General features: G+C 39.7%; 1 protein-coding gene across 1 annotated transcript; it reads right to left on the bottom strand.

Annotated features, from left to right (window-relative positions):
* Positions 1-189: 189 nt before the first annotated feature.
* rilp (Rab interacting lysosomal protein) lies at positions 190-10,552 on the bottom strand. The gene is made up of 8 exons (XM_074678901.1): positions 9,898-10,552; positions 8,116-8,239; positions 5,109-5,230; positions 4,148-4,333; positions 3,816-3,985; positions 3,519-3,644; positions 3,328-3,426; positions 190-1,741 (listed from the first exon to the last, which is right to left on the bottom strand). The coding sequence occupies exons 1-8, from the start codon at positions 10,228-10,230 to the stop codon at positions 1,615-1,617; spliced, it is 1,287 nt and encodes a 428-aa protein (XP_074535002.1). The 5' UTR covers positions 10,231-10,552; the 3' UTR covers positions 190-1,614.
* Between the last annotated feature and the right edge of the window lie 120 nt (positions 10,553-10,672).

Below are 10,672 nucleotides of genomic sequence, written 5' to 3'. Positions count from 1 at the left end.
TCCAGGACGTGATGAGGAAGGGTTTCTTCCTCCTTATAAGTCGCGAAAGTGAGTACTAAATGGATCATATGATCACTTTATGCTCCTGTGGGTCTTTGTGTCTTTTTCTTGTAACATACAAAAAATGGCATCATTAAGTTTTTTTAAGTACATAATGAATTTTATTGAATCTCTATATCACAGAAAATCCATCGTTTAATCATACAGCATCACTAAAATGCACTCACATGTAGGGATGGGTACCTTTCACATCTGAAACGATACGGTACACACTATTGTGTGTTTATGTGATAAAAAAATATCAATTTGTTTAATTATAAAGCATATTAAGTATAAGTATAATTATTAAGTATATATATTTTTTTCAATTTAACATATTTATACTTTAAAATATAACCTTATAATGCTGTGTTTATGCCCAGCATGGAAAATCACCTACTCTTCCACTCCCTTACAGTCAGTTCAGTACCCATCCCTACTCACATGGCAGCTGACATCTTACATCAGTATTTTTAGGCCGCAGACTTTACATAAACACAGCTACAAAAATAAAACGTGAACTCAGTATTTAGGACACAATGTGATTGGAAGCTCATACATTGTCACTCATTAAATACAAGACCACTGGCCCTGTCATTGTCTCAATACTGTAGTGTAATGGTTGGACAAAGCTAATGTGGTCACTTCAGAGTAACTTGTCAGCTTATGGAGGCGGGAGGTAAAAAAAAAAAAAAGTACCATTCCTCATTTCCATAAGCAAAGTAACACTTCTGCAAAAGCTGGTACCCCCTCCAAACACCTGTTCATACACACTTACATGAGTGTACTTATGGCATCGTCAAATAAAAACCAGCCCAAGGCATTACTTTGTTAAACACTAAAAAAGAAGAGTCCTTCTCTTAAAAATACAACTGTGAGTTAAGGCTCAAGGGATTTTAAATGTAAGCACTTCTGAAAGAGAGTACATTGTCATTTTTAGAGTCCTTGAGCATAAAAGTGCTTTAAATTTAAAAAACATCATGGCTCTTAAGAGTCCCCCAATGAGGTAAAAGTTTACTGTTTAAGACAGTAAAATCTTATTCACCTGTAATAAGAATGATGCCCCCTAGAGGAGCAGAGATGAACTTCTAAATATTATGAGAGGGGGGAGTTGTCTTTAGAATAAAAGCCCTAAAATGTCTTTGGTTTTTGCTAAAATACTTGAGGAGCTGTATAAATATATGTGGGTATTAAAACATTTCTCATAATAAAATCTCCTGGTATAATTTCAATGAGGGAAGCACCTTGTAGAGGTTAGTTCTTTCTGCTGTGTGTCGGACCACATGAACATGACAAAAAATGGGATTTTGGGTGTTAGAGTGGAAAACATGAGAAAGAGTATTTTTGGATAAAATTAAAAGGAAAATAACTCTCAAAGTTTTTTAAAACAATGTTCACACACCCTTTCTCCTCAGGCTCACATAATCCTGTCAAGTTACAAACACAAGGGTCGCATTCAAATGTCATCTTGTCGTCTTTTTTCCTGAGCCACAAAAAATACTGAGGGACAAAGCTGTGACTGGGAGGAAAGAAGGGAGTCTGTTGGAGATTAACTCTCTGCGGTCAGTACCGAGCTCAGAGAGACGCATGGTGGTCCAGCTCATTAGAGGCCTCTGAGTCATCGATGATCTCCCAGGTTGAGGAGGAGTTTTTCAGGTGGGTGGGGCTTCGGCCGCTGCTCGACCGCGTCAGGAAGCCAAAGCTGCAGCCGGCACAGAGAGGGAGAGACAGACATGAGGTCAGATCTAAAGGAGGGGATTACAGCTAAATATAGGGCAGGATTGACAAAGATCTACAACAGTGACGGTGAGAGAGAGTGAGAGAAGAAACTAACCCTTGATTCACTGTAAAGGTCTGATTTGTTTATGGCTCAGTTTTAAAGCAGTACAGGCATGTTTTTACTGCTCTTGCTTTGTATTTTTCTTTTAGTTATACAATCCTCAACATCCTCCAGGCAGTAAAAGACAAAGTTAATCCCTATCTTTCATAAGAGCTGCCTGCATGTTTCTGAAAAAAAACATATAAAATTTAATTTAAGAACTATGTTATAGATAAATAGTCAGAATCAGGCAGGATACAGGATATTAATGCAAAATAGACCAAATGAGACTACATAGTTGACTAATAGAGAAAAGAGAGTCACAAAAATGTCATCCTTTCTGTGATTTGGGACAGAATTAAAAGCTAAAAAATCTTTCCTATTTTCATTTTCTAAAGATCCTGAGGAGGAGGTTAGATAAACCTTTCTAAGAGTATTTGTTCCAGTTGATTCCCAGGCCTGTCACTAATTAGCTCAGGCCTGTTAGCATTCTCTGTCTCAACAAATTAACATCTCTAGGATTGCATTTTTTCTATAAAGCTAAAAACAAGAGCATGAGTAGAAAGTGAGAAATACATTTCTGGACTTCATTAGTACCATGACCTTTCAGTTTAAACATGTTAAAGAAGGAAAACTTAAAAGAAAAATAAGTTGCCTTGTTAGATGCCATCATGCTTGAACCAGTTAATAGCATAAAATGTGAGACATCAGGGGTCACATCATTCTCGGGACTTTGATCACATGTTTAGTTCATTCCATGATTTCCCCCATGATTTCAGACTAACAACATTAGGATAATCATGAGAAATTCTCAGTAATATCACTTAGTACAGTGGTTCTCGTACTTTTTTCAGTGATGTACCCCCTTGATGTGTTAGCAACATAGCACTGTACTCTTAGTGTCTAGTGAATATGATATTAAATTTATGAACTTAAACTTATATTGGATTCAAACATTGATTAGATAAATGGTGATGAAGGAATTTTGCTATTTTTTAAATATTCATCTTTGAATCTTGCGTACCCCCTGGAGTGCCCTTGCATACCACCAGGGGCACACTAACCCCCATTTGAGAACCACTGACTGAGTAGACTAAAACTAGAAAAACTGAAACATCATCCACTGGCCTGTTTACTGCTGTGTTCCTGTAGGAGAAAGCACTGCAGAAGAAATAAACTGTCTTCACAATGTGCGCTTGTGTGTTCTGTCACACAGCTCGTACACACATACATCAATGTTGGACAGAAAAAAGGTTTGTTTTTATCAGGAAGGGTTCAGAGTGTTGGACACAGGTGATTTCATTACTCTTTCTCTTTATGCATAAAAGTATTGTAAAGATAATTTGTCCCATTTGCTTTATCTGTATCAACACTGTCAAGCTGAGCAGCGTGATGTTAAACAAACTTTAACTGTTTGTGTTGTGATATCTGACCCTTTAGCATTTTTGATAACGTTAGCCTGTACTCACAGGTTTTGAATACGTGACTCCACTGGTTTATCAGCTCCGTCAACTTCCGTACTATTTGCATCCGTCTGCCCAAACAGGGAACCCCTTTCATCCTCATCACTGGAAGGAAAACACATTTATTGGCTTCAGAAAGAGTGTATCCACACAGGTACTTCCGAGCATAATTGATGCATGGTGTGTGTTCGGGTTACCTGCTTTCGCATTCGTTTTCAGGGATCCCGAGCATCTTGGCTTTGATGAGCTTTCTCCTCTTATGGATGGCAGAGCGGACAGCCTCTAACAGGAAGCCTGGGCACCTCTCCTCATTCAGGATCTCCCTGCAGAAAACACACATCATAACTACAAAGCTACAACATGTTATTCTCTTCTTTATCACTGTAAAATGTGCTTCTGTCTAAGGTAAATGACAGCGCATGCAGTTTTTCTTAAAGTGTGCAACCTCACAATGTCTTCCACTAACAACAGAGACATACACGCATTAAATATACCTTTGATAGTAGTTGAGCTCTTCCTGCACCAGGAACAGGTTGGTTTTGAGCTCATTCCTCTCAAAAAGGATGTCCCTCACCTCCTTTTTAGTGAAGCACGGCTGATCAGGATCTTTCTGGTCAGTGGTCTGTTTTTTAGCTGAAACACGAGCTGCATGGCTCAGACTCAGCTGATTTGAGGACAGAGAGAGACATACTTTAGGTCAGTATGGCAAACTTTAATCTCTAGTTTCCAGTCTCTGGATTTCAGAGCCCAACTTGCCAACTTATTTTGCTCACAAAACAAAGAAATCGCAAATGAAATTAATATTTTAGGACAGATTAATGCCTACAGGGTGGTTGCTGTTGGTTCTGTCCAGTTGTGCTAGCAGATTTTCAATCTCTTTGCTCTTCTCCTTCAGGTCAGCCTCCATGTCAGCCTTCCTCTCCACGGTGCTCTTCAGCTGAGCCTGCAGCACGTTCTGTTTGTGTCGCAGCTCTGCATTCATCTTCATGAAGCGCTCCAACTGCTCCTGGAGCTACAAAAACACAGGCATAAAAAGTAAAACGTCTTTCTTATGATGGGACAGTGGAAGTTGCTACAGCCAGGTTTTTAGTAACAGTTTCCGTACATCTATAAAAAATAAATATCTTGAATCAATCACAACAACATTTTCTTTGTAACTGAGAGTGTGAAGAAATGTCTCAGTGCCTGGGATTTGGAAACTCTGGGGGTTGAATAGGGCAAGGAATGTAATGCAAAATTGTCAATACAAGAGCAGCATTCATTGAAGGGATGAAAAAAATTCTAGATATCTGATGGGTAAACAGAGAAACTACTCCAGTCGTCGACCATTAGCCGTTCCTTCAACTTTTCACTCCGGTCAACTGACAGGGAGCAAAGAGCAAAGTGTTGAAAAACACGCCTAGTTATGGCTGCTATTTAAATCATGTGTTAGACACACAGGCACGTGCTAACACTCATATGGGTGCACATACAAACACACTCATGCATACACACTTACAGCCAAGACTTGTCATAAGTGCAGCTTAATCCTCAACTTGAAACTATGTGGGTAATCCCTGCTCTCTTTACTCTTTACCAGGATGTGAAACACTTTCAGCTTGTATTGTTGTGATTTAGTTGACATGCGATATACACTCTCTCGATCGATGTGTTTACTTTTTCACTCTAACAACCTGAAAAAAACTGTTCTGACACAAAGAAATTACTTTTTCAGCTGAGAACGACTCTGCCTGTAACCTTAAATGAAATATGTCAGTGTGTTTAAAGACAGAGGAATGCGCCCTTACCGCCTCCACCTCTTTGGAGATGGTAGTGATCTCCTGAACTTTGGCCCTTAGCTCGTCTCTCTGCTTGTCCACCACCTCCTTCAGTTTCAGCATAACCTCACGTTCCTGCCGCTGGACACGATCTGCACACAAAGGAACACACCTTATTACTCTGCTGAGTTCAAAACCTGTGTTATGATTGATCTCAAAAGCAGCTAAAGAAAACTGATCACACAAAGCATATCAGCTCAATCTGTGTACCAGTGTCAAGTATCTTTCACCTACGCCTGTTGACCCTGTGGCAAAAAACTTTAGTAAGCTGGTCTCAACTCTTTGGCTGCCACTGACATCTCCAGAAGTCAATTTGATTACAACCATTAACTGGGTCAGCGTAAATTATGTTTTAAAACGGGTGGAAGCAGGGTCTGGTAGAGCTTATCTATCGATATCAGGCTTGTAAACTCTAAGTGGCAGCAGTGCTCTCTCTGGATGAGGTACGTGAGGATGAAAGAGAGTTGCAAGTCGGAAAAGTTCAGGCAGCTCACACTCAAATAGAGAATGTGTGACAGTGGTTCAGAGAGAATATGTGTCGATCGTGAGAAAAGAGACTATCGCCATCTAAGAAGAAGTTCACTTTCTCTATTTTTTGGGTCAAAAAAAGGAAGAAAGACATGAAAGAGGAGAGTCTACTCTACTTATTGTAGTTTTAGTGTTCACATAGAACACAATACTCCATGGGTCTGTAAAGATCTAATGCTCTGAAAATATCTGGCAGTCAATGAGTTAAGAGTTGAGGAATAACAACAGTTAATATGATTACAACAACGCTAATGATAGGTGCGGTGCTCTGAGAGGGAGAGCTGAATAAAGACAGAATTGTCAACACTTATATTTTTGCAATAGTCATGTAGCCCTTTTCTAAAGTTAACTCCAGTAGAACTATCTATTTTATTTGGAGTTGAAAAAGGTGTGTAATAAGTTTTTAGTTAACAGTTCGACCTGCTCTATGCCGGAGTTCAGTGCACCTTGTCCGGATTCTAGTTTGAATAATCCGCTCATGATACACTATCCCTGACCTATCCCATACAAAAGCTTTAAGGTGCATCCTGTTGTAATCTTTTTGGGTTTCTTAAGAAATATTTTGGCACTGCTTGGTTTGATTATCAGAATGGCCCAAACTGGATTAAGACAGGAATGGAAGGCGTAGGGTTAAATTTCATAACATAGTCACCTGATCATTGTATCGCTTATTATCAAACCAAAACTGCATATACTGAAAATGCAGAAAGGTAATGACTGCATCAAGGAAATACTAAAGAACATAAGTAGATATATTTTCATTGCAGCTATTTTTATGTTTTCACCATGATAAAGTGACAAAAGTAAATCTGTAAAGACAATATTAAACGGCACTGTCACGATCAAGTAGTTTAATATTTCAGAAGCAAGTAATACTCATCAATGAAACTAAAGAAATTACATTACATATCCTGTCACATGACTCCTTGGTTGTTACAGTCCAACTTTGACCAACATAGGGTTGTAAAAACAACAAAAGACACTGCACACAATCTTGATGTGTTTCAGGTAACCCACATCACACAAATTCTGTGTGTTTCTTGCCTGCTCCCTGGATTATCCCGCTTTGCAGAGAGTTACAGTTTACGTACAAAATACCAGTCACTGCAGTGCAAAAACAAAACGTGAGGGAAACTCAACAACAAATCAGAGTTAATCTGGATAATCTATGGAACAATTTTTTACAGTCTGTTCACAGCTAGGTCAGTAGATTATCGACAGTACCTGAGGCTGTGTTCAGAAAGATAGTCCTGTGTTTGCTTTTTCAACTATTAACTTTTATTGTTTAAAGCAGAGGGAGAAATCTCTGACATGGATATCTAAAAACTTGAGCAAATATGAGCAAAGATTACACACAGCTAGAAACCATTCAAGGCTGAATGCTTTTGTTGTTTTATGATTTGGATAAACTGAGCCTGCAGACTTTTTGGCTCTGTTGCAGATATAAAAAAGCTGTGTCTGTGAGTCTTAATACTTTTACCCAAAAAAAATGAAATTCTTGTTCATGACCCAAAGACATGTTTAATGCTTGACTTCAGCTGAATGAGGCATGGGAGCCTGACAGAAGACTCATTGTACACTTATAATTTGTTATGGCATGAACCTGCCACTTGGCCCCTGATCAAATAAATCACAAAAACTATAAAGAGATGTTATTTCATGTCAGGACAAGCAAACAGGAGTAAGAAAAAAGCCTCCACCCTCTGCCTCACATTAGTGTTCAGATTTCCCTACATCGCAAAACCTACAAGTGAAAATAAGGAAGAAAGGGATGGCATATTTTCTCTTTGTAAAAAGGAAAAAAAAAAATACAATGCATGCTCTTCTGTCTGTTCAGCTTGTAATTACAGTAAACAGCTCTATTCCTGTGAGCGTCTTCAAAAGTAACTGTATCATAAACATAACGACAACCAGTTTGACTGCTTTCAGGCTCAGCGCTGATGACTGTTGAACTGCTGCTTTGAATTTACACAATGAGTAGTGAAAGCAGTTTCAGAGAATGTACTTTTACATGCATTTGCATTCTCGAACTGTGGTAGAAATGATATCAAATCTGATGGCTCAAGGTTTATTTGTGCCAAGAGAAGAGCCATAGCAACTTCAGGAACTTCAAATGCAGGGCTTCTTAAGGTTATTAACATACAAGTCATGTGAAATTTTTTGGGTCATGTGCACATATATTGCTTCTATGTTTCTGACATGTATCATTCTTTGACTAGGAGACTGATAGCCCAAAGGCCCTACTTGCACATACACTGTAAAATTGTGCTTCAGTATCTTATTTTCTTGAGTTGGGATTTGAGCTGTCATGTGTATATTGAATAAAATGTAACAGCAAAGAGCTGTTATAGAAACAACAGAAATTTGTGGAATTGATTTTGGAAGTTACTCGGAAACAAGATACAGTAATCAGAAAGCCAGAGGTCACTTTAATTTCCTGGTGGCATACCTTCATGTGCATGACTCCCCTTCAGCCTGCACTGCAGCTCCTCTCTGTCCTCCTGGAGCTGCTGTACCTGCACCTGGAGCTCCTCACATCTCCTTCTCCACTGCTGCTCCTTCTGCTGCAACTCCTGCTTGAGAGGAGGGGGAACAGGCTGTCAAACTCTGACCACAGATACAGGACATTTAGACCACCATCTGAAACTGGCTTATGTGCTGTAAAAATCTCTGATGCGTGTTAGATATTGGCTTCATTGTAAAAGGATGCATCCAAGCGGGTGTGTCGTTGTATTAAGTAATCCCAGATGTTCAGTGAAAAGACTTTTCAGCAGCCAGTATGACGTCTGGGAACCACACCTCTATTCAACCTCCCCGTGCTGTCATTCTACAAATATTACATGTTTAAGTGAAAAGGTTTAGGAACAAATGCTTTGAGTACACTTCAACTGTGAAATCAAAGTGTTCAAACAAATAAATCCTTAGCTCTATGCAAAACCAGTAGGACTGGTTGTCACAGTCTAATATAGTTTAATGGTTAGCCCCTTATGGAAGTAGTGACAACACCAACTTCCATGTGCAAGTATTGTATTCATATCAATCTTGCACTTACGTGCGTGTTCTTTTGTGTCCCTTGTGCAGTTCATAGTAAAAAAAAAAATCCCCACTTGATAAAATTGTGTCACAATCTGTATGCAACTTGACCAGAAACTGAGACCAAGCTACAATATACACTTTTTTGTAGTTTTCGAGTACAAGTGCTAAGGTACCCATTTAACTACAAAACAACCAGGAGTGCACACAAGGTCCTGCCTGATCTCTAAAAAATGGTTGTTTGTTACAATTCCAGAGAAAGATTTTTACTCATAAGACTATAGCCAGATTAACCTGTTTGAGGGCCCCCTTGAAAAATTGAGCAGCTCAGAGTTGCTGTTCCATGAATTACCACAAAATAATCACTCAAGCTGATGAAACTGGCCTGGGGCCCATTGGCCCACTTTATCCTGTTTGTAATTCAGTCCAATGTTCATCAATTAGCCTAACAAGCTCCTAAATTCACTAATACTTAATGATGTTACTTGAAGAGCATTGAAGTTGTATGTCATCATCTGCAATTTTTTTAGGAAAGAGTTTTTCTTCATTTTGAAGATTCAAAAAAGGGCATGAAACAGGGTAAATGCTCAAATGCAAATTAGAAATACAACAAATCACCAAGTGAACAACTGGCTAGCTGCAAAAAGGTGAAAGCTGCCTGCTCCAAAGGCTAGCCTTCTTCTTTTTAGCTAACTAATGGTAGTAATGGGCGTTGTACAATGCAGCCAAAGCTGGTTAAGATTGTGTTGCATTGCCTATTACATTACAAACAGCGCATAATTTACAATGACGAATAAAACACTAATTAAATCAAAATTACTTTGTATCCAAACTGTAGCCTTAAGGTACCATCAGCTTTAGCCAAGTAACCACAGTGCCCTGGTTGCCTTGACGACCCAGAGGGTCACAGCTGGTATTTTGGGTTAATGTTGAAATTAATCAGGCAGAGCTGACAGCCAACACACAGCAAAATGATTTACAATTATTTGATGCAAGCCTTCTTAATGTTTAGTACATGGCTTTCTTGCTTGCCTATTTTCGTTTATTACGACCATGCAATTGTAAAGCAGAGAACAGTCGCTGTCACTGTTATATAGATGTAACGCTAGTGTTGCACATATTGTAGGTAGCGAAAGGCATGGCGCCATTGGTATATTTACAATACGCAGGAAGGATTACAGACTCCCGTGTCTCTCACCAGTATTTCATGTTTGTCGTTCCCCTCCTCACTTTCTTTGCCCACTCGTTTCTTCTGTTGCTGTAGTTGTATCGTCTCAAAGGTTTTAAGCAGTTCCTCTTCCCTCAGTTTGTGAGCATGGTTTCTCGAAGCAAAGCTCTCCAGCAGCTCCAGCACTTTCACTATCTTCGGCACCAAACCCACCACGCTGTCTTTGCCGCAGCTGTCGATCAGTTTCTCCACCTCGGTACCGATCAGTTTGGCTATTTCGTACACATCGTCCACGGTGAGGACGGAGAAGGTCCTGTCGAAACAGCCCTCTGCGTGTTTGGTGTCTGCTTCAGGTCCCTCCATGTCTTGAATCCGGGCTGCTCGCTTCACATGCTCTGACTCAGAAACCAGGGGCTTGTCAGCAGAACATGACAGCCAGCAGTGAAAACAAGAGGATTATAAAAGTGGAAACAGCAAACTAACGCTAGAGTTGAGTTTAAAATGCGTGCCTTGTTGAGCCCACGCTACAAACGGACACGCCTCAACTTGACCTGATCTTCTCCTAACACGTCTGGCATAGTTACAGTATATTTACTCAGCCTACCAAAAAAAAAAAAAACAGAAGACAGGGAACACTGAGTACACTGGAAAGCACTGTACTACAAGGCAAAGCAAAGGGCTTCTGCAATATACTGCGTTCAGGATCCTCCTACTTTCCTGACCAATGTAATTCGACACACACACACAAACACACACACACACACACACACACACACACACACACACACACACTGACTTGCTCTCC

Source organism: Halichoeres trimaculatus, unplaced genomic scaffold, assembly GCF_033239565.1.
Source record: "Halichoeres trimaculatus isolate MK-OKI-2021-1 unplaced genomic scaffold, fHalTri1.1 fHalTri1_scaffold_9, whole genome shotgun sequence".
NCBI lineage: Eukaryota > Metazoa > Chordata > Actinopteri > Labriformes > Labridae > Halichoeres > Halichoeres trimaculatus.
The sequence above is the reverse complement of the archived record's forward strand: the minus strand, read 5'-3'. Positions and strand labels throughout refer to the sequence as shown.